The sequence below is a fragment of the Natator depressus genome, chromosome 19 (genome assembly GCF_965152275.1).
Source record: "Natator depressus isolate rNatDep1 chromosome 19, rNatDep2.hap1, whole genome shotgun sequence".
Taxonomy (NCBI): domain Eukaryota; kingdom Metazoa; phylum Chordata; order Testudines; family Cheloniidae; genus Natator; species Natator depressus.
Genome location: NC_134252.1, coordinates 5,392,994 through 5,417,679, shown reverse-complemented (window position 1 = coordinate 5,417,679; position 24,686 = coordinate 5,392,994). Strand labels below are relative to the sequence as shown.

At 43.1% G+C, this 24,686-nt stretch overlaps 1 protein-coding gene across 2 annotated transcripts in view; it reads right to left on the bottom strand.

Moving 5' to 3' along the window:
* Nucleotides 1–9,631: 9,631 nt before the first annotated feature.
* Nucleotides 9,632–24,686, bottom strand: part of SMAP2 (small ArfGAP2) — a 38,290-nt gene continuing 23,235 nt past the window's right edge. For both annotated transcript variants that reach the window (XM_074934606.1, XM_074934607.1), the window contains exons 2-10: nucleotides 21,933–22,066; nucleotides 20,565–20,650; nucleotides 18,508–18,586; nucleotides 17,870–17,956; nucleotides 16,071–16,152; nucleotides 13,618–13,724; nucleotides 13,319–13,484; nucleotides 11,575–11,894; nucleotides 9,632–10,537 (exon numbers count right to left, since the gene is read on the bottom strand). In XM_074934606.1, coding sequence (XP_074790707.1) covers nucleotides 10,412–10,537; nucleotides 11,575–11,894; nucleotides 13,319–13,484; nucleotides 13,618–13,724; nucleotides 16,071–16,152; nucleotides 17,870–17,956; nucleotides 18,508–18,586; nucleotides 20,565–20,650; nucleotides 21,933–22,066 — 1,187 coding nt within the window. In that variant the 3' untranslated portion in view covers nucleotides 9,632–10,411. The remainder of the gene's footprint in view (nucleotides 10,538–11,574; nucleotides 11,895–13,318; nucleotides 13,485–13,617; nucleotides 13,725–16,070; nucleotides 16,153–17,869; nucleotides 17,957–18,507; nucleotides 18,587–20,564; nucleotides 20,651–21,932; nucleotides 22,067–24,686) is intronic.

The window sequence follows — 24,686 nt, the reverse complement described above, 5'->3', positions numbered from 1 at the left end:
TAGGGGAAGAAAAAGATGCATTTGACCTGACTGTTATTTAAGTGTATTATGGTTCTGACTTGATGTTCCACCCCCAAAATGTAATGGACACCATGCCTCATACACCAGTTCCAACTAGGAGGAGGTGATGCAACGGGAAGATTGCAATGATGGTTGAATTGAACTCCTAGTCAGTCTCACCTTTGCTCATTCACCCCCAGGCGAGGTCCAACTTGTAGCTGAAAGGTGTCCACGCTCCATTACTGCATTTCAGGGAGCAAACAGAGGGTTTGTCAGAACATATACCACCCGTAATCAGAAAGAAGGGCTGAATGCACCTTTTTCCAACCCTCGATTCATTGGTATGCTGCAGGGAAACATCTCAGTTGTATTCACTGTGGATCTGGCGTAAGGGTGACGGATAGGTTACACAAAACAAACTAGATGTTTTGAATTTATTACGATGAATGTTTTTTTGTTTTGTTTTGTTTTTAAAGCAGCATTCTGGTTCCCAAAGAGGACCAGTTCTTGTAGCAAAACCGAGAATTATGGAAGCTTTTTATGAAGGTGCCTAATGAAATTTGCTGAAAATACTCAGGGGAGACACCACTAGAAACTGCGGTTTCTTCATTAAAAAATAAATAAAAATTACACGACTGTCCTGAAGGATCAGTTTCCAAAACCAAGAGGTGGACAAGTGGTCAGACTGGAAAAGGACATGAGATTAATGGGGTATTTCTACCTAGTAGATATCTCTGACCTTCAGTCTTTAATACCAACTAACCAAAATCAAGGTTGAGGGTTTGTTTTTATTAGTATTGATTGGCAAAAAGAGAATTTCACAATGCACAGAGCACAAGGAACATCCTATGGTTCCTCCTGCATTGCTAGCAAGGATGAGCCAACAAGAACTTATTGCCACAAAGAAACAAAAAAGTAAACCTGAAGGGTAAGAACTGTGCTATGAAACCATCCCCTCCACAAAATGGAAACTGCCAGTCGGCAATGTACTTACTCTTTGGTGGCGGTCTTATGACACACAACCACCATCAAGATTTCAGCAACTTTGTGTCAAGGAATTTCAGCTGCTATAAATGTACATTGAATTTGCAACTTCACCAAACCAAAATATCTTGGGATCGCTGAGCGGGGACCAGACTGGATTCTGCTGACTACAGATGGAGATAGGTCTGTTTGCTCCCCAGTCCCCAGGATCTCATGTTTTTCTTCCAAGGAACCAGAGCCTGGTCTGCTATGGTGGAGGAGTGACTGTTCAGTACAAGCAATATACACTGATTTCCAAGTTTAGACTTAAAGGTGGCCCTGCTGGTCCACTGTAAGGTTTTACCTTAGAGCCAGAGTGGGTTATTTGAGGAAGCCCATTTTGTGCCCGGCTTATTGGAACAGGAAGAAGGTGATGACATGAATTTAGGTTCCTTCCAGAGCATGATCCTGTTACCTGATGTCCACCTTGGCTGGCTGGACTTGGTTTCTTTGCTCCTGAGTGCTGGATTTTTGAATATGTAGGAGGGCAGGTGTCTGAAGAGGACAAGCTTTCAAGGGAGTGATCTTCTCCTTCAGATGAACATCATCTCTGCTTTTGCTTTGGCCACTCAAGTTTTAGAAGGAAAGAAAAGAACAACCCAGCCATACTTTGCTGGACAAATTAGCAGGTCTGATTTGAGTTGGAAGTTGAGCTGAGCACTGAGAGGCCAGCTTGGACAAAGTATGAAAGTTTGGTAGATGTCTTGCTTATTAACTTGGACTGAAGTAAGCAGGTTCTTTCCCTTTCCTCCAACACACACATCATGCGGTCTCTAAATATCTGAGTTAGTACCGTAGCTTTACAAACAAACAAACAACCCATTATTTTCAGAACCAATGGAAGGGATATGGCAACTTCAACCCCAACCAACTCTTAGCATAATACTTTGCTGAAGATAAAGTCTGCAGAGACTTTTTCCAGGATAGCACTCTAAGGCCACCTAGAACAAAGACAATTGGGGTTGTATATCCACAACCGCATACAAATCCTACGGTCTCCGATACGGTCCGCCGCTCTCATGTGAGCAGTAGCTGGAAAAATCTACTCATGTTGATGTGTGGAAAATCCAGTGCCAGAACAAAAGAACTGTAATCTGAAGGACATGCGCAGATTCTCCAGGGAACAAACTGGACACTCCTGAGTGTTTGGGTTTTTTTTTTTATTATTATTATTATTAATAAACATTCTATGCTTTGGAGGATAACAATGTAACTAGAATCAGAACAAATTCCACCCCGGATTCCTTTTCAGTATAAACTGGAGTCTTGCTGCTAGGCAGTAACTCCGAAAAGCAAAGCACATGGATTTGAGGGAGTGATACTTTCTGCTCCCCAAGACGGGTTGGCATGGCAAAGCCACCATGCTGAGGACTTCAGATGGCTGCCGTCGTCCTCTACACAAACTGTAGCCCCATCAAAGCTTTTGTTGCTTCACTCTCAGCGCTGCCTGGCCAGCCCAGCCCACTGGACCCCATTCACATTGGGGGACTTGTAGGGGGACAGGGCAAGTTTTATTTTGGGTTGCAAAAAAAAAAGACAATACTCAAGTATCGTGTTTACACTGTGACGTCAGCTCCTTTTTATTTTCTTATGCATGAGATCCAGTGTCAGACATTTCCCTCACTCAGACCAAAAAACCCTCAGTCCGAGCTGCTTTTCTACACGCTACATGAAAGTCCCCACAGACCTAATGGAGAACAAGGCTTCAGCTGAGGGGGACAGGAGGAAATGTTCTACTGCAAAAGGGCATTTCTTGTCTGTTACGTGGTTTGCGATGGCTGGCTGCGAGCATTACTCATCAGTTACTCATTGCGCTCTCTCCCCATCATTTCTTTGGTCAGGAAAGGAACCTCAAACCCACCCGCATGCCTCTACTGCCTAGGGGCACTGCTGATGAGGGCATTTGCAAACTGTCTGTTTTAGTCTGGGCCTAATCAGTGCCCATGCCCCCCCCCAAAAAGGGAAGCCAGATGTGAGGATAATAAATACTTAGGACTTATTTCTGAGCTCACGTACACCAGGAATGAGTCGGCAGAAGTCAGCGGGGTTACATTAGTGCAAGTGAGATCAGAATCCAACCCCAGGCATCCTGGTGGAGTTAAAAGGATGAGCGTGGCCCACAGTGTTTCCCCTTGAGGTCCGGTGCTAAAAACCTGCAACGAAGTCCAAGCAAAACCAGTTATAGCCATGTAACACGGCGGGAGCACTGCATCATCTCTATGTATAACTAAACTGCTGGAAGCTAGAGACAGGCCTGATCTAGCAAACTTTCCCGGAGTCCAGGAAACTGGCTCAGGTTCTTCTCATCTGGAAATTAGCCCCAGATTAGCCTGAAGCATTCCCACAATTGCTGGGGCTTGCTCCAAGCTTGTAACAAAACATGAATCTTTTCATGCAGTTTCAGCTTTTGTTGCACATGTTTCACGTGGCCTTCTTGCGAGCCGAGGGCATTATTACACTGAAAAGGCAAGAGCCCGTGCTATGGCTCTGAAGGCACCTGTAACCGTGAGAAAGAAAGCATGCCCAGATGTGATGACAAGCACTGACTCACCGCACTGCTGCTGGAAGATGCTGCGAAGGTTCTTTAAAACACTGGTATGTCCAAAAACATATACTCAGTGCATGGGCCAGTGTAGCAGGTGATTTCTGTCCCACATACCTGGTACGTAAGGCAGTAGCAAACAGGGAGGAATGGCCTGACAACCATCACTGTTCTGTCAGCTTCATGGTATGTTGAAAGGGAACGAAGAATTGGGGGTGCGGGGGGGGGGGAGGGGCATCCAGCTGTTCTGCAGCTGGGTTTCTGAGTCCGTGAAGCTGTACCAGAAAAAGCCATGGGCAGCTGAGATTAGAATAAGTGCTTCCTGTACAGGTATCTACCCCAGCTCTCAGCCCCCCCTCTGACATCAGGAACAAATGTGTCACCCGGGGCACACTTCTATAGATGAAGCTGATTGGTTTTCAAAGCCTGGAACGAAGCCATTGGTCAAAGGAGTTGGGTCTGGGTTACCTTTGCTGATAGGAGGAATCCTGTTCTGTTGAGTGTCTTGGAAACTTGTTTGGTTTTAGCATTGAGTTGACGTGACTGAAAGCCACAGCATGTGTGTTTTTCTAATGCACTTATAAATACCTTTGTGTTACTGAAAAGGGTGTTGGCATAGCCTGGAGCAGAGGAGGGCCTTGAACTGTACAAAGCCATCTATACAAACAGCACTGGCTTTACTGTTTCAGGCTTAAATAATCCACCTCCGCTCAACTCTTACAAACCCCGCGTAAAACTTTTTCGGATCGGTGGGGCAGATGGTGGCATACGCACCCGTATGCTTCCTCTGAGGAATGTGTTTAACTGTGCTAGAACATACCAGCATTTGAAGGGTTAAACAAGAGCTTTCAGCCACCCTGCCGCTTGGTGGTTGCATTGGAAGCACAGGAAGGACACCTTCTGCATCACAGACATCCCCTGCTTTCCAAAGGCTTTCGTAAAAGCACGGTTCACAAGGGCGAGCATAGGAAGCAGCAGCAGGGGCTAAACCAGTTGTTAGAGGGTCACGGTGTGCTAGGAAAGTTTGACAGATTGTAGGAAAGCCTGCCTGGAGGGGAGAGGGGGTGGGAATCTGCTTTACATGTAATTTGGAAGCGTGTGTGGCAGCTAGGAAATGAAACAGGTGTGGTAGAGACCTGAAACTAGAACCTTCACCACCACAATGTAGAAAGAAAATTATGTAAAATAGAATCTTAAGTGGTCACACCTATAACAACTGTTCTCTGTGAAATCGATTACACCAATCAGCATCAGCCTGGGCCGAAGACTTGGAAAAGCAGGTTCTTAAGGCGAGATCTGAGAACTGAGGAAAAGTTTTGTAAATGTTTGTCTCACTGTTAGAGTAAAGCGGTCGTGTCTTTAGAAAAAAAAGAAAAAAGAAAAATCCTAGATCTTGTCTAGTGTATTTCCCTGGATCCTGGAAGGTAACACAGTAGCATCACAAAGCTGTAGATCTTCAGTATGTACACTACCTATGCCGATGGGAGGGGTTCTCCCATTCCTGCAGTCAATCCACTTCCCCAAGAGGTGGTAGCTAGGTCAACAGAGGACTTCCTCCGTCGATCTGGCACTGTCTACACCAGGAGTTAGGTTGGCATAGCTACGTCTCTCAGGAGTGTGGATTTTTCACATCCAAGAGATGCAGCTATGCCGATGTAAGCTGCCAGCGTAGACCACCCCCAAAAAAGCAACTCACAGTTTGGCTGCAAGCACAAGACCCAATGACTGGTGCAGGCTCTCTCTACCCTTTCAGAACTCAGATCATTGGTATACCTCATGTTTTTATAATCAGAGTTTAGCACACAGTCTTGTATTCTGGATGGGTTTTTTATTTTAAATGTTGGTGACGAAGGGCAGTCATTAACACATCGGCGCCAAATGCTTGCTTGCAGTAAGTCTGGTCCTTGCTTTGATTATCAAGCTAGTGATTCCTGAGCTAAATGGGAAATGATGCAAGAAGCAGGAAGGTTTTCGGGACTGTTAGAATTCAGCTAGATAGTACACCATCACTGCAAAGCTGGTTTTAATTTCTCTTCCTTTCATCTACCCGGGCATCTCTAAAAGGTGTAGCTAACCCTGCATCTTATCCAGAAGGCTGCTACTTAACTTGGCACACAATGATGTTAGAGGAATACTGCTTCCCTGCCTAATGAGGCCTCCCCCCTTTTTTTTTTTTAAATAAAAAGAGCCAGCCGTGAAGTCAGTATGTCTCAGATGTGAAAATGAAGGCACTTAAGTAGCCATTGAGAAGTGAGGGTTTTGCTGGGATCTTGCTCCCTCACTGCAGCATTTGCATTTAGTTCAGATGGAAGAAGGATGCCTCAGAAGCATGCAAAAAGGGGTTTTATTGAGATCCGAAGAGCGTGTGTTAGTAAATGACTTGGTTGTTTCTAAAGGGATTATTGTCAATTACTGGATATTGACAAGACTTCTTAGCACTTGCGAGAAAGGTGGATTTGTGTCTTATGTTTATTGCAAGGAACTTGATGCAATGTTTTCTGATGCCAGAGATGGCATCTTATTTTCCTCGGGTTGTAGCTGCACTACCCTCATCTGTAACCGACCGGCCAGATGTTCTGGCATCGAATGCCTCTCGGACGTTAGCACTTTGATGTTGGTGGCCTTGTTTTTCTTAGAAAAGGGCTTGATCTTTTCATGCAGTTAAAGCTAAATAAATTTCCCCCATCGTGTTGTCCCACTCCCCACTTCAAACAAAATATTGACTCTAACAAAGCACTATAGCAGTGTCCAGCACCCACTGAGTCTGTCATTAATGGCCAGAGGTTATAGCTTGACTATAAAAACCTGCCTCCAGGGTGGGAAGAATTGCTCAAGCAGCCCTGGTGCAGAATTAAAGTCAGTCTTTGACATTTGGCTATTTTAAAGCTACAGCAATTAAGAAAGAGGGTGGAGTTTTCAGAAGGACCCAAGGCCCTGATCCCCCAAAAGGTATTTAGGCATCTAGCTCCTATTGAAGTTAATGGGCATTAGGCACATAGGTACTTTTGAGGATTGGGGCCTACTTCACATAGGAGCGCCAATCCCCTCAAAAGTCAACAGAATTTATATTTTTAAGTTGCCAAGGTCTTTTGGAAAAGCCAATGTTCACTTTCAGCTCCTACAATGTTTTCAAACTTGTAGCCATATAGGCCATCCATTTAAATCTGGGCTGGGCTCTTAATTTAAAAAGCAAGCAAGGGATAGAGATTCAAAGGGCCAGTAGCACACACTGGCAACAAGGAGAGAGTTTTCATTGAGGGGGTCCAAAATTAAACTCTCTTAAGTAGACCAGGTGGTATTTTAGAGCCCTTCCTAATGCCCAAGAGCCCTGCCTGTACAGCTAGTCATTGCTTTAGAAAGTTGAAAAGAAAACAAGCTTTTGTTGTTTAGGTAGGTGCAGCATTATTAGGTGGTTTAGAGAGGTATAGGGTGAATCAGTACCACCTTACATTTGGATTATCTAAACCTGTACTGCACCAGTTGTAACAGATGGTTTGGATCACGCACACCAATATGAGCATTATGTACAGAAAGCCCAAACACCATCTCCTGAACTCAGTACAGTAATAGGAGTTAGTGGTCCACTTGCAATTGGCACTCCATGGTTTAAAAGGTTAGGCATGCCTCACATGCCTATTAACCATGATTTAAGAACTGTACAGAAGCTTTTTAGAAACTACAGGCATCTTGATTAAGTGGCAGATGGCACAAAGGACATACCCCATATTTAGCAAACCCCTATTTTTCATCTGAAAGTCAGAACAGGTATGCAGTCTGTAACAGAACCTACTGCCCCTCTTCAGTGCTGGGATAGTTTTATTTTAACAGGGAAGAACTAATTTGCTAAAATCAGATTAGTTGGCAACAGGTTTGGGGATTCCTTACTAAGTTAATCGGTCTCTTATTGGTTTTATAGTTTTGAAATAAGCTGTGTCTTAATGACAGATTCATAACTAACAGCAACTTTGTACTGAAATAAATTCACAGTAGGGGGTGAATTACTGATTTTAACCCCAATTCCATTGTTTAAGACAAGGGGATGGGCCTATGATGGGTACTCAAGAAAGGTAATAGATTAAAAAAGCAAATGGCAATTTTATACCTGTGCTATGTAATGTTTTATATGTGTGTGGTCTTTCCTAATGTAAAACTCTTGTATTTTTGTGGTTTATATGCAGCAGGACTGATGGATTTGAGGGTGCACGTTATTTTGTAAAATATTCTTAGCCAATTTGCCAAGAAGAAACAAAAATGAAATGTTCATATTCTTCATTGGCTTGTACCTGCATGTACAGTATTTGGGCAGCAAGTAAAGACGATTAAAGCCAGTTTGAAAACTGTTTGCTTCACCTACATTTGGGCTGCAGAACCTTTCATATAGGAAACTCCCTTAACCTTTGACTTCCAACTACATGTTTGAGGCTGTTTGCTAGATTCAAAAGTGAGCTGAATTCTGCAAGACTCTTGATACCCGAGTATGGATTTACTACTGCTGTTTTTGAAACGGTCACTATTGTTTGATGCACAAACAATGGCCACAGTTCAGAGGAAAGGGAAATGCAATGCAATGCTGGATGTGGTATACCATTCACCTCCCAACAGTGATGGCAGAGAATACTTTAGTGGATTGGGAAAAAGAACCATATGCAAGTGACTGAACACTGTACAGTGAGGTAGATTTCTTCCTCACCCAGCAAGCACCTTAAGGCATGAGAACTGAAAGCACTCAAAGTTCTCATCTAGAATAACTGCATATTCCTACCAAGGTATTTGCCTTTATTATCCAGTCCCAGAAAAGTATTTCCTTTCATATCCATGTCATCGTTTAGGTTAGGTGACCCTTTGGTTCTTGTACTACAGGATAAAGGAAGTTTCAAGAGTTTGCCTTCACTACATTTTGTGTGTTTTCTGATGCTGTTTCTCATTTTCCACACACCTTATGCCATCAGCACAACAGGCTCTGCACCAGCCCCGTAGAAACACCCTGAAATTTAGGCTATTTTTCATTTCTACTGTATATACGTGCAGTTCACTAAATACAGAAGCAGCAACTGCTGACCAAAGTGGATGATTTCACATCACATTTTCCACCTGCCACTTCCTCGGTGCAGAGAATTTGACACCCTGCCATCTACAAGTTTACTAATAATATTAGTGCAGGATGTTTTCCTACAAGGGGTCCTTGCTCTGGAACATTTTGCCACAATAGGAGTGCATGCATTATCCACGAATCTACAATGACTTACCAGCAAAAATATAAGATGACAAATTTTGCAAATTCAGTGGGTCAATTTCATCTGCAAAAGACATAGTAGCACTGTTGACAAACTGAGCAAAGATGGAACTTAAAAGATCACCTAAATTAATCCATTCTTGAAAAGTTGTGGGAAACCAGATTCTTTAAGGTTCATTAAGATATTAAAAACTTATCAGAGGATCTGGTTACAGCATTATAACCCTGACAGTTAAGACGGCTGTATTTCAGAGAGAACAGAATTGTGTGTACAGTGTTCAAGTTTTATTTGCCTTGCTGTATGCACAATTTAGTTAAGGTAGATGGATTTTTGTTAACCAGGTGCAAACACTGTATGAACTCAGTTGATTTGCAAGTCACTTTTAGTTAAAGTGGTCCAAATTTGCATGTAGACAAGCCCTTAGAATCCTGGGCCAGATAAGCAGTACATTTGTGTTCTAGTCTAATAAAGTAGACATGTTCCCACTGTGGACTAAAGGGAGAGCAAACGTTTGATTAGGGATCTGAACCCCTGAACCCAGAGGTGATTAACTCATTGTATCACTGGTGATTTGACAGATTCCAAATGAAATATTTAAGAGCCCAAAAAAATATGAAGTCAACTGATGTTTCACTGCAATGTTTTATTAAGGAATTTACATATACACAGGATAAAGTAAACCAAGTATGTCGCACTTTTTTGCTCACGCTGATACAATCTTTCAAACGTATGCTTTCTAGTGAGGCGGCTGTGAAGGACAAGAAAAACCTGCCTCCTTGCCCCCCCCTTCTATGCTTCGGTATCAGAATGTCAAGAGAAAGCTGGGGATGGGGACTACACAAGAACAAAAACAGATATGAAAAAAGTATAAATTAGGATGTCATGGTAATTTTAAAAGTGTAAGAAATACTTGTGATGGGCTCTTGACCCTCTATAAATTAATTATCTTGGTTAGTTCATTAAAAGTTTTTTTTTTGTTTTTTGTTTTGGTTTGTTTTAAATTACATCAACACCACAGATTAGACAGAAAAAGCCACTCTGAAGAAGTGCAAAGTTTCACATTCCAAACACAGTGTGCGTCCCATCTTGTGTGACACTCCTGTTTGGTCACAGGAGGGGTCTTCAACATGACTTTGGTTCCAATGAAGATTGACTAGCCAAGCACAGAGAGGCCTCAGCTCGAAAGAACGCCACAGCAAGAGAGAAGAACTGAGGTGGCAAGATTTAGGTTGGATTAAAATCCAGTTCCTCAGGGGACTGGGGAAACAAAAACCCACCAATACCATTTTATTTAAATCCAACTCCCCAAAGGCCCGATGTGAAGCCAGTAACGTAATTCAATTCAGCTACCTCAATCATCCCTCCCCTGAGATGCCGAGAAGGGGGAGACCGTGCCCCCAAGAGCATTTGCATTTCACTGTGCTGAATGCAGGAGTTGAAAGTGGTGTTCTGGTCACTGAGGTTTCCCTGTGGTTTTGACAGTGAAAGGAAGAGATGGGTCTCAGTTATGGGAGCCAGAAACAAACCCTGAATGTCTCATGGAGCAGTTTTAAAACAGAACGAAAGGCCAAAAAAAAAAAAAAAGTGGTCATAATACAGGGGAGGAAGAGGGTTATTTCCACATCTGAGAGCTGAGGGTTTGATTGGTTCCCTGGGCACTTCCTCCGCCCATTGACTGTCCATATCCCATCATGCCATTAGCTCCATAAAAGTTCATCCCAGCCATCTGCTGGGTCATCTGAGAAGGAAAGGAGACAAGCCAGGTCAGGGAAACCATTCTAACACACAGCAGGAAAAAAATAATAATCTAGGCCCCAGGCCAGGAAAGCACTTGGTACAGGCTTAAAGTTCAGCACATGGGATAGTCCTATTGACTTTTATGGGACTAAAGCACAGACTTCACGTTAAGTACGTGCTGGGGATCCAAGTCTTAGAGGGGGAAAAAGCCGTGTAACCAAAAGTAAGGTAAGGAGTCTGGCTCTTGCTGCTTGACAGCCGTCTCTGCCAAGAGGCTTGAAGAAGTGACAGCTTAATCTAATGTATTTTGCTAAAACGAAAGGCCAAAGACAAGGCAACAGTCTCATTTCCTACAGTATCCTAGAGGCCTATTACATACAATCTAATTAGAGCCAGATTGAAAACACACCCTATTTATCCCAGTACAGAAGTATCATACCCTGCCAACTTCTTATGAAGTCAGACATAACACAGGCAAAGGGGCTTAGAGTAGAAGCATGCAGGAAGATTCATCTGGAGCCAGCTCCCCTCTTTGCAGTTCTGGGTGACGTGGTAGTCATGGAATAACTCTCGCCTGTGCCTTGCTGGCATCTAGGCCGCACTGAGAGTTGTGAGAACTTTCCAATGGCAGCAACTCCGTCTGCTCATCCAACACCTCCTATTCCAGCCCTGGGCTAAACGACCGAGCTCTGCGCTGGAGCACGTTTATTTCAGTTCTGAGGTTTGGTGGGCGGGGTTTTACCAAACTGCACAATGGTTTTGCAATTTGGACCACCACGGAGAAAGCTCTGATGCTAAGGAGGACACAACAAGTGACCAGAATGGGGCTTAGGTGCCAAGACTCCTGGCTCTGCCAGCGTCCTAAGATACCGTGGACAAGTTTTAGCTTTTTCCATCCCTCCGTCTGCCTATCTCCAAGAAGGGATCCACCTTCCAGGCTGCTGCTATCATTCGTTTCGTATGTGTGAAGCATTTTAAGATCCTCGGAAGAAAGGCAAATACTAAACCTTGATTCGAGCAGGAACACGTCCCTCTCACCTGTGCAATGTTCCACTGAAGCTGCTGAGCTGGCTGCACACCATACACTGGTTGTGGTACCGCGGCCATGCCAGCAACGTACCCGGCCTGCTGTGCTGCCATCATTCCATTGGGGACGCCAATGACAGCTGTCTGCATGCCACCCACGTATCCAGCCGGGATAGCCATGGGGCTCACCATCCCTGGAGCTCCTGGTTGTGCCATCATTCCTACTGGCGGGGCCATCATGCCTCCAATCATGCTGCTGGGTGGGGCAACACCTGGAAAGCCAGTGTACGCTGCAGGGTATGCCATCGGAGCTGGGGCCATGAACATTGCTCCTGGAATAGGGCAAGAAGGTAAGTGGCCATAGGAGGGAAAAAAAAAATTCCCAAAAATCAGCATTGAGTGTAACTGGGATTTGGCTGACACATGCCTTGAGCAGAATTGCCACACACTTATTTGTTATTGCAAGAACTGAAATAGGTCCTTTTAAAAGAAATATAGGGCTGGCCGACTGCTAGTATTCTGCAGACTGGAGTTCCAGTTCTGGTCCATTACTCCCCGGGCCAACACACGCAACGTAGATGCAGCATATTCAATCCCTGGGACAAGTTCCTCTGATCACCATGACTCCTGAGCAGGGGGCAGGGCACCAACTGGATCCAAATGTAATCTGTCCTCTGCCAGGAGGCTGGCAGTTCTGGGGAGGAGGGGGGTATTAAAGCATGCAAAACAGGATGAATAAAACTCAAGGACTAGAAGACACAAGAAATCAGAGGAGGAAGAGGCATCCATGGACAAAGGCTCCTCTTGCTAACTCTAAAGGAGCTGAATTGCAATTGCACTTCAGTATTGTCACTGCATAGCGATACCCTTGCTAGAGCGAGAAGATATCACGAGCATTTTAAATGCAAATATCAAGAACAGGGATATCAGACCTACTTGGAGGACAGGGCAGAATTCCCCTGTAATTACTGCCCATGGACGGGGGTATAAGGACGTCTACGTACAACTCTCGAGACACAGCAGAAATCCACAATGTCAAAGGGAAGTCTGCACACAGATCAAGGGGCCCGTATGCAGGAACTAAACTGGGGATTATTATTCAGGACCTTATTATCTCACTCAGTAAGGATCAGTGAGAAATATGCTCCCCTTCAAAGCCACTGCTCTATCTGCTTGGTTTCTTTCCCTCCTCTTGTGAATCTCCAGCTCTTCCCTCTTCCCTCCATTTCCTTCCCTAAAACACACAATTCCCACCTACTGGTGGGCATCCCTCATGCCCTTCCCCATTCCACCCACTAAAAGGATCAGCAAGTGAATAGCTAATGCTGGCAATGAAGTAGAGTTGACGCTCTGATGAGATTAACAGGAAACAAGGAGTCCACCCCCTAAAGCTGCCTGAAGATATGACTGCATTGGCTCACACCTGAAGGGTTTTCTTCACAACCATGAGGGCTAGAGTTTTGTTTAAAAAAAAAAAAAAAAAAAGAGCTTAGAATCTGGACAGTCCAAATACATTCTGCAGGCTACATAAATACACCTTGTGGGCCAGAGCCAGCTCATAGATTGTACATTTTACACCCCAAAACAAAAAGGAATTCCTCAAGGAATACCTGACCACTTGTAACAGGTCTCACATTAATCCAAAAAGGTTGCACTAGAAGCAATTCAGATCTGTCAATTTAAAGCTCTCAGGACATCCCAATCAGTGGCAGAAAACTTTTAGCTCGCTCCCTCCTTCCCCCACGATGTGCAGTACCTTGGGCAGGCATCTGGGGTGTCTGAGAACCATACAGGGAAAGAATGGAGTCTTTAGAGAGTTGTTTCTTTCCCGTTTCCTCCACTTTACTTCCTGGCTCAGGAAAAAGGTTCAGGTTTTCAGGAACAGACCCAGCGCTTCCAGCTGTTGGCATAGAGCCAGTGACCTGGGGAGAAACAAAGACGACCGTGACAGGCTCACCTTTGTGAACACTGAGGATGAAAACATGCAGGCCTTCTCCGTGCTCAATGTAGCCACCTGGCAGTGTTTGGGGAAGTCTATTACTACACACTACTCACCTTGGAGTCAGAGAGCGAGTTAGATTCCACAGAACCAAAGAGATCTAGATCCTTCTCTAAACTGCTGCTGGGTCTTCCATTTGGGACAGTGCTGGTCACAGGAACATCTGAGAGACATATAAAGGTTAGACGCCTAATATGGCTAGCCAGCCTTCCTGCCAGCTGAGGTAAGGTGGCGAGTGGTCCGCCAAATAAGCTGCCATGTGCAGGGATTGCAGATTAAGGTGGAGCCCTACGTGACCCAAGCGGCCCACTGCTTGGCTCTTTGCTTTCCCACCCAGCGCAGCAAAAGCCCTTTTGGTACAAAAAGCACCCTGCCGTATGCTGAGCCACCGCCACCCCTCCTGAAACTCAAAGCAGCAGGCGCGGGGGGAAGCAAATGACTGCTGCACACGTCGTGCTGCTATCGTAGCACAGCTGCTGTGCAGAGGACAGTGCATGGATATTTCTGCTGCAACATCAAGTGCTGGAGCTGCATTAGGTGCACTGGAGGGCTTTGATTCAGCTACTCTTGGGAGTTACATTTCCCTCATTCACCTGCAGTAGGAAATAAGCACAAGTAGTCTTATTAGACCTCACGTTTCTATTCAGAGCCCTTCACAAATCACCATCTGCGGCATTCAGAGGCACATTCTGCCCCGAACTTGATTAGGAATCACTGAAGCATGGATCTTTAGCACTACCGTTTGCCACCCAGAGAATCTTATGCTGGCAGGAGTGCCTCACGCACAAAGCTATTCAGAGGTAACCTGCAAAACGTTTTGTAAAACCTGAACCACAATAGACTCGTGCACCAAAGAGCAAGGTTAGGAGTGCTCTGCTGGGGCATAGGGCCATACGATGTCAGTTTTAGGTGACATATTGTTACTGGGATAAAGTTTTGCAGGGAGGATTATACCCCTCTGGGATAGAAAGTTGACTTGTTTAGTTTCACTTATATTTAGATTCCTAAAGAATCAAACTGCTTGGAAAGCTAAAATTACGCCCATAGGCTACCTCTACGTTCCAAAGGACATCACAAAAGATGGCATCTATAATAGGAAAAATGTATGTGTGCTGAATGCCCTAGATACCACAGGTAATTTCCATAGCCGTAATCCTCACCCATTGTAATATAGCATGCTAAAGTGGATTAAAGGATTTTTATTTAATTTAAAGTTAAATACAGTTTCCTTTTAAAATAAAATATTTAAAATTATGACAACCCATATTAAGGCCTAAACTTATATCAGGTCTATTCAAGTCAATTACATAAAAATATTCAATGTTTACAGCTGAAGTTTTAAAGAAACTGAAACCACTGAACTGGTAGAAGTCACTGGCTAAGTAACTGGAACCAGAGTTGGCTAAGTCAGCTTTTGACAGAAGTAGCCTCTTCTGCAGGTACAGAGAATATTTTTTTCATTGCAGTTAATTTAGTTCAACGACTAGTTCCTGTAAAGTTGAGAAACTGACTGGGATTTTAAAAAAAGCACAAAAACACAATTCCCCAGCCCCACCCCTTCTAATCTGTGAACAGAAGAGGATGGGAGCTACTAGTTTTTAAATCTTTAAGGCCATGACTACCAGAAACACTGCTCAATACACTGACGACAGATACGACCTTTGTTAAATAAATCAGTTAAATAAAACAACCCTAAATGTGCTGGATAATTTTTTTCTAATAAAATGTAAAAATTAAGAATCTGAATAAATGTCTGTTAAGCTGCAAATGTTTAAATAAGTGTGTATGCTTAAATGTTTATAGATATAATGTAACCTTCCGATTAGCAAACAATACGAAATTTAGTGTAACAGCTATATTTAATTGCAAGTCAACATGTTTAAATGGTATCAACCAATAGGAATCAACCTCTTTAGGAAAATAACTGAAGTGCAGATGCAAAACAAGATTACAACTGATGATTTAAATCAACGTTTCCAGCGAGCAGATTTAAATCACTGATTGCAATCAGGATTTGAATCAGTCCACCCTGGGATAACTACTGCCTCCTCAGAGAACTATTGGCAAGTACCTTTAAGAAGAGCCTAAAGGCTAAGAGACCCTTCCTGCATCATGATGTCATGTCCGATTTTCCAGTTAGAAAGTTCCCTTCACCTTAGGGAGTGGTGGGAGAAGTGAGCTTTTAAGGCCGTTCTAACCCAGGGAGACAGCAAGTATTCACTGAAACAGGCAGGCGCACTCATTCCCAGAGGCCATTCAACTATTTACTTCCAAAAAGGTTTGTTTGTGTCCCCCCCCCTTTTTTGGGGGGGGGGGAGGGCCCGGTAGAGGAGAAAGAGAAGAAAAGAGTGTAATTTAGATTGCCTTCTAGATTGCCTTGCTAGAATATATCCCCAAAGGATTATGGGCTTTAGCAGCTGCCACCTACCTATGGGCACCACATTTAAGACCATTCTGCACTACTCAATACTTTTCAGAGAGAGTCACATGCTTTGGAACATTCTCTTACCAAGTCCTAACAGATCCATTACAGGTTCAGTAGATTTAGGGGGACTTTTTCTTGGTGGCTGCATTTCATCTTTCTTTTGTGGCTAAAAAAAACGACAATATTAAAATCCAGAAATCTTGCAGTTGTTCAAACCTTCTACTTAACCTTTGTGAAAAGGAAAGGATAAGGATGCTGGGCTTGAATTATGACTGCATTTGATCCAGTTCAAATTGACAGGGTTACACACTTTGAAAACTGAAGTTAAAGCAGTTAGAGTCAGGCTCAGTTTCCTACCAAATCAAGTAAACAAATCGGACGGAGTGCTGTGCTTGTATCTTGAACTGGGATAACTTCTGCCATACTCAAGCAAAGTCTAATAATTAATAAATACACAGTAATACTAGACAAAAGTCATTAGATCTAGTTACTTATCTAAAGAGGAAAGATAGGGCTGAATCTCTGATCACTGCTGACAGATCCCTGGACAGCTCAGAGTCCCATATACTTTATACATTTTATAAAATCAGCCAGAAGGGGACTTAAAGCTTCCCAGCATTTGCCCCTTCTACTCTGAACTATTGCCAGATGAGATACGATATTACAAGATTTGCATGTTCACATATGAAGTATCTTCAGAAAACCCTGAGCAGGATCATAGAACCATTCTGGTATTATGAGGTTTAGCGTAAACACTAGGATTTTCTGAAACATATCCCGTCCCAAACCTCCAGAGTATTGTCTTGCATTTCCTGTCTTGAAGTTAATGGGAAGGACAGTCAAGACACACAGCTTATCTTGACAAGAAAGCTACGTATTTGTGAACACTTGCCCAGTATGCACTCTGAACTTCAGCTGATAACCCATGCTCCAACTATACTTCCGCAACTATGTATGCAACTTATCATTTAACTGACAGGCATTATCGCTTAAGAACGAGCATCAGGACTGACAGCCAAAGGGGGAGTTTGACTACTTGATTCTGCTATTCTGTTTGCCTTTGTCCTGGAAGTAACTGCAATAGCGTTAAGATTTAAGTGGAGGAGAATTTACCCTAATTGGAAAAGGATTAGTCTTATGTTTTCAGTTTCCATTACTGAATACAAGTGTAGGTTTTAACATCAAACTAAGCGGCTTGTGGTATACCAAGAACCACTATACACTTCAGTTTATTAGCTTGTAAAATGCAGTTAGCCAGATGGGAGAAGAATAAGACTCGGTCCCTTGAAAAAGTCATTGTGGGGTTACACAAAATTAGATGTCACATGCCTTTACTGTAAAGAAGGGAGCTAGAATCTACTACACGCTTATTGGGGGTGGGGAAAGGAATGGTACAAAAACAAGAATTTCATTGTTTTGAGCAAAGTGAACTGATCCAGGAGAAACGAGCAGCCCTTATTTGGAGATGAAGTGCCACAAAAAGACTAATTTCTTATTGTTAAATTAGGGTTTGAAGGTATCAACACAGGGCTATAGTCACTAGATAAACTATGACAAGACAGGAATGGGAGAGAGGAGACAAACAGCATCCCAGGGTTGGAGAATACATAGAAATGGCAACTGTGATTGAGAGCTGTCTGTAAATTGTGGGGGGGGGAAGGATGAACCCCTCTCTAAGCACCTGGTATTGGCCTGTTATAGACAAGACACTGAAATACACAGAGCACCAGCGTGATTCAATGCATTAACTTCTTAATAGGAAGAGACCAGAAATATCTCATGTTTCCATAGTAAGCTGTACCATCTCTACTACACTTGAAAACCCCCTGTATCTTTCTAGATAGACCTTTACAATTGACCCATGATTGTACTTTTTGCCTTACCATTTTCACTCTCTCAAAGATAACAGGTTCCAGTTTCTTCTCTGATGCTGACTCACTATTCCTTTTCCATTTGTCATCTTTTTCTTTCTGTACAAAGAATCAAACAAAAGTGAGGGTCAAAGCTCAGGCCATAGTAATGGGGAAGTTAAAATAAAAACAGAAATAGAGTTTTTCCAAGCAAGTTCGTAATGAACTGCACCTTTTACCAACATGAAAAGTGGAGGCTAGTTAGATAACTACTTTGGCTTATAAACACCAATTTTCCCCAGTGCCTTGGTTAATAGTTTAAAACCAGTTTTGCCATGTGTACACATGGTAATTTAGAGCTGTAAACAGAGGATACAACTGCAGAATGGCCATGAGATTGTCCCTGCTTTTGGAGAATGAGTAGAGTTCCAAATAGTTAAAATTCCCAACACAAGAGAAATACTTCCAAAAAGTCTGTGACCCTATTGAAAATGCAACAGTTGCAGGTTGAGGAATAAGTCAAGATGGCCAGCCCTATACATTTGTCAGTTGATGGTTTTGGAGACAATTTTATGATAAGTAAATTCAGGATAAGACAAAGATATCAGGTCAGCGTTTACAAGCTTATGATTGGTCTTCTACACAAAAGTTCTTAGGAACTAGAGACTAACCCTAAGTGCACTGATGTCAAGACTTCGATCCATGTATTTCTTCTTTTCATATTTGTCTCTGATAAAGCCCTCCACTGCTCTGCAAGAGGCTGGTTAAGGATTAATGACTCAAAAGTTGAAGCTGTCTATATAGACATGTTAAATAGTTCAACAAAACACTTTTTGTGACCACAAAATAATGGCAGTTTAAGGAAGTTCTCTTGCAACAGTAATTTTATTTTTGTTCCTTTAAATTAGTGTCAAAGTTGTCAATGCTAAATATTCTCCTGAAGTGAGTGCGTGAAGTTATTAGATCTAAAGTTATATAAACAAGCTGCTGGGGATAGCCAGAGCCATGAGGCCACTGTGTTAAACCCCTGCCTCAGCAAGAGTGAGCTTTGCTGGAGATTAGCTTGTGTGTCAGCTTCCTGCCACACCAGTCTGCCTTCCTTACCAGCAAACTCCCTGAACCTCTACCAGTCCTAACCTTGCCTAGCAGTTAATCAGTGAACTCTAGCCTCCAAGCTCCTCGGATGTGTCTCTCCACAAGGGACAGTCCCTTTCACTGTACATTCACAAAAGATATAAAGGAGCAATGAACTTAAAGTCAATACACTGCAGCTCAACTGGTGTTTGACAAATACTTATCGCAATCACAGCACAGCACCGGTTTACAGTAAAACACGTTTAACAAAAAGTCATAGGTTTACATGATACCAAGACAGGAAGGGTTACAAGCAAACAAAGTAAAAATATGCTTTCTAATGGCTAAGACCTAACTTAAGCTACTGTCTTTGTTCAAGGCAGTTTCCTCACCAACATTCCTTCCCAGCAATGGCTGACTTGCTGTTCGCTGGGATCCACACACCATACAAGGTGCTGGCTTTCCTTGCCTCCTCAGGTGACATTTTTATTAGAGCAAGTTAAATAGTCATTTCTTGGTCCACTGTAGCAAGATGCCACAGCCCAGTAAGCTTTGCTAAAGACCATGAGCAATACAGAAAGGAGTTACGTACAGAGTTACTAGCGAAGGCCACATTGCACTTTAAGTATCAGACGAAGTCGGTATTCACCCACGGAAGCTTATGCTCCAATACGTCTGTTAGTCTATAAGGTGCCACAGGACTCTTTGCTGCTATTGCACTTTAAGAAAACTGCACAGTGACTATTAGAGAAGTTTTTAATAAAGATCAGTATTTATCATTTGTTAGCACCAACACTAAGTAGCATCTACCTTGTGCACACATTCCTTACAATCCTGCATTGGCACAAATCATTCTGAGATACGGGATCCCATGTGTCTGAAGGTCTGTCTACACAGCAAAGAAACACTCAGAGCTGGCTCATGCCAGCTGACTCGGGCTTGCATGGCTTAGGCTGCGGGGCTGTTTCACTGCCATGTAGACTTCCAGGCTTGGGTTGGAGCCTGGGCTCTAGGACCCTGCAAGGTGGGAGGGTCCCAGAGCCCAGGTTCCAGCCTGGAAGTCAACACAGCAATGAAACAGCCTGAGCCCTGTGAGCCCAAATTGGCTGGCACAGGCAGGTATCTAGTTGCTGTATAGACATAACACTGAAGACAGGCTCCCAGGGTATCTTTTTATATTACAAACGGGCCATTGAGCAACAATCCTGCTTCTCACTCCATTTACAGCACTATGCCCCTGCAGTCTAGGAGACCTTCTCTAACTTAAAATGTTCAAACATTTTCAAAAGGCACCGAACACGTGCAGCTCCCACCAGCTTCAGTGGGAACTCACAGTCCTTGGTGCTTTTGAAATTCAACCCTTCAGTTTGTTAGCGAACAGACAAGGCATATGCCATGCAAGGGCTTCAAGTTGTAACAGACTGGTTTTACTTAATTCTTATACTCTACAGAGTTTAGCAAGGATCACTCAGAGCTCTTCCATTGAAGACAGTAATGTACTAAATCTGAAGCATTGCACAGAGGGTGCCTAGCTAGGAACTTGTTTTCATGGCTGACACTCAGGCACAAAGATGAGCAGTTGCCCTTTTTGTAGAGAGGCTTTTCATGGTTTTAAGTCTCCTATATTCCCAAGTAGCAGGGAAAGAAAGGATACTGGTCTGTCTGAGGCCGCCTGAAGGTCTCTGGCAGGTAGGCTTCATAGAGACGATTCGCCTTTCTGTTTCCCATCTCCTGCATACACTGCAATTCAAAAGAGATTGTAAGCCATTTGTTTCAGCATACGAAAGTTCTGTCATACAGACCTATGGTGCAAAGCCGCCCTCCAAGAGTCTTAAGCTCCTCTATTAAACTAGCAGAAACATTTTTAGACAGATCTCTGAAGCCTGTTCTGTGCCTTTGCAGCAGACTGAAAACCCAAATATTGAGAGTGCTCAACATCACTTAACTGGAATAAACTGAGCCTTAAACTTTTGAGCAGCCTGTGGATTTGAAGCTTCGTTGCACAGGAGGTGCACGAGGGAGGTTTTCATCCTTGGGGGAATTTCATACTCAGAACATACAGAAAAGAAAACCCCATCAAGTCAGACAGTGTATCCCCTGAGCAGTGCAGGACTGGTCCTTTCATCTCCAAGGCTCACCATTTTCCTTGGGAGACTATTCTGCAACTCAAAGCCTGACTGGTGATGTTTCCCGATAGTCAACCTACACTTTTTAATCCCATGCCATTGTTCTCATTCCACCCCAGGTAGCTCTCCCTCACCAGCATTTACATGCTTCCATGTATTAGGGTTGTGCCCATCTTGCCTCCTGCTCTTTAGCTGTCTGTATGCCATGTGATACATAGTGCTTAGTCTTTCCTTAAGACAGCCTTTCTAGCTTGGAGGCCTTACTAGGTTTCTAGGTTGGAGGCATTATAAAGTCTTAGAAATAAGCTTTGAGATCCCAATTAAAGGAAAAATAGCTATAAGACTTGAGAATTATCTAATGCTAGAGTTTAGGAGTGAGAACAAGAGCTGGCTGAGCAGAGGATTCCTATTGCAACAGCTGTTATCAGCCTCCAGGGCTAACCAAACCCAAACATGACACACAGGCGCATAGGGGTGCATTTGTGCTAGGGCAATGAGACACCTTTTCAGGCTTGGCTAATTTGTGATCTCCCTTCTGTACAGCCCAAAGTAGATGAGGCAGACCCACCAACTAAAGCCAGAGACAAGTGCATGCTTATCTAAGCAGTTACTTGTTTCGGACAAATGTTTTATCAATATAACCAGAGCCTGTTTTTAACTCAGGGAAGTCTGTCACACTCCTACAGGCCATTATTTTAGTCAGTCAGCACAGTGTTGTGTGTGGTTTTTTTTAACCATATAGGGATGACAGCTTTGGTGATCGTTTTAAAGAAGCCTTTCACTCTCCTTCCACTGGACTCTCTCAGACAGTTTAACATGTATTTTGAGATTTACTGAATCCCATTCTGCCAGAGCAACAGTTCTGTTCACATTATATGGTCCAGCTCCATTTTTACTTGTATCTGCGCTTGAGTCCACTGGTCGAGATTGACAGATTTCACCCTGGATATGTGAACTCCTAGATTCCGGTGGATCCCAGCACAGCGAATACAAATGAACACGCCAATATTCCAGGATGCCCATCGTGGCCCTGCAAAAGGACATCAAAAGAGGCAGTCACGCACACATTCATAAATCCCTACTGCCACGAACAATCTCTTATGAGACACTGCACCAAGTGAACTGTGGATTGATGATTTTGCATTTTCATCTAGAATGGAAACTGGGATTAGACACTAGCAGTGTGTTCTCTTAAAAAAAAAAAAGACAGGTCCAAGTGTAAGACTTAGGCAACAAATGTTTTATGTTTCCTCCTTCCCCCTCCAATCTGGGTTATTTGTGTAACAAAACAGAACGCTCTCAAAGTGAAACCAGAATAATCCCGGGGTGCAGAGAGAGGATGCACCACGAGAACATCCTTTCGCTTAACCCCCATTCTTTTTAAGTGACCTTTTCGATATCGTGCAGCTAGTGTCCAGCCACTAGACCTGTACTGGAGGGTGGGTTCAAAATCTCAAGTTTAGCATGGAGCGAGACAGTTAATGTTACTGGCAATGTTACCTAAGAGCCAGATTTCGCTATCAGACTATGCCAGACAAACACCACTGCTCAAAGATGAGCTGCACTTAGTGTTTGAGTTATTTGACCTTAAGACAAGGAACATGACTATAAGTCTTCCTCTACTCCTGGAAAGGAGCAAAATGTATTGTACGAGATATAGCCATGTTGCTTAGGTTACAGCAGAAGACGAGTACAGAACAGCAGTTTATTCGTTCTCCTGATTCCAATAGCCTGACTGATTCTCCACCTTCGGCAGAGTGAATGTTAGGATTGTGATCTGAGAGAGAAGTCGATACACAGTTTACTCTTCAGTCTTTAGACAGTTTTGCTTTTAGATGCAAGGTTAACATGCAACTTTCAACAGACAGGAGAGCTCCAAGGTTTGGAAGAAGGGAGGTCATGCTGGGAAAAAACAAGGGAAAGCTTTACAAGTTTAATTTCACTCATTGTAAACTAGAACATTAATCTTTTTGTGAAATAAGCATGGAGATATAGTGCCAAGTGAAATACAGAGCCTCGTGAACTGCTACTCATTGCCACCAGGTGGCATTCACACTACTGTTCCCATCCCAACTCCTCTCCAGAAAGATTAGCATTTGAAGTTTCTGACTATCACTGCCAGCATGAAGTGATCAGGCCAGTTTCAAGGCATGAACAACTCTGGAAATAACCTTCCTTTGTTGAGCACAGCCAGTTCTCCAAAATCCACAGATGGACTTGACCCAAGTTCCAAAGGCCTGCTGAATATTTACAAAAGCCCAGCTAGCCTACAGCTAGTTTGGTTTGCAAACTGTACCTCATGCAATGTAAATTCACACACAATATCAAGGCTGGCAGGCCAAAAAAGTGATCAACTGATACAGGCATGCATTGGAGCACTTAGAGTAGATACCCATACACTTAGTAATAACACCTGCTCAAGAAATACAGGAGTAGATAGAAGGCAATAAGGGAAAGTTGTGTAATTTTAGAAAGCAGAAGTGTTCAAGACTTGCATACACGGTTGTGTGCCAATGTAGATACTTTACTATTTAAAACCTTTTATTTTTCCTCCCCTTCTGTTACTTCTAGTAATGCCAATGCTCTTCAAACCTGAACGAAAGTTAACAAGTCTGGGCACACAATCAGTGCTAAAGCTTGGATCAAACTCAATGCCCTCTCTTCCCTCCTGAGAGTTTTCAGATCTATCAGATTTATTTAAGACAGAATGCATATATAGAATTGGAAGTTTAAAAAGAAATCAGTTGAAAGATCAGGATTCTGAATGGAGAGATATTCCATGTTTAAAACAGACTAAATTTAGGATTTGTCTTTTAATCGGACCAACTGCTGTTGCTGAATAGGAGACAAGCATCAGGTCTGAAGAGCTCTGTATAGCTCGAAAGCTTGTCTCTTGCCAACAAAAGTTGGGCCAATAAAAAGATAATTACCCTCACCCACCGTGTCTAATATCCTGGGACCAACAAAGCTACAACAATGCTGAAAACAAATTTAGGACCACCAATCATACAAAGTTTATTGGCCCGCCCTACATCAAAATGATGGATGCAATACAAAATCGGATATTTTACTTGCTCATTAAAGAAAAGTTTGCAAAAAAAAGTCTCCTCACCCCAGCCAAGCAGAGCTATGCTTGATATAACGGAAGGTATCTTCCACTAACAAGTGGCCAGATTAGCACCTAACAGATGACAGCTGTTGAACATTAACACCCTCTCCTCCTGAATCTGAATTCCAAACCAGAAGAGCTCTCTGAAGTAGTTTCCACTTGGAATTAAATGAAGCATACAGAAGTAGATCAGTGAGCCATTCACTGGACAACTATAAAGTGTTTGATTTCCCATTCCTCACCCCTGCAGGAAAACATAAAAAAGTAGACCTCATATACACTAACTGTTTTATTGGCCTGTCTGAAAGGGGAGTGTTTTTTGTTTTGTTTTTTAAACCAACACTTATACTAGCATAAGCCGCTTATTTCGCTTTGCCAAACTGGAATAAATAATACCAGTACAAGCCCTTTTATACAGGACATAACAGCACCTACACCAGGGGAGTTTGCTGCTTTTAACTTTGACAACATAGTAGCAAAACTTAAGTTTAGACAATGTCATATACACCCTGTCCCCCCAGCAGTTGCTAGCCCCCTTTCA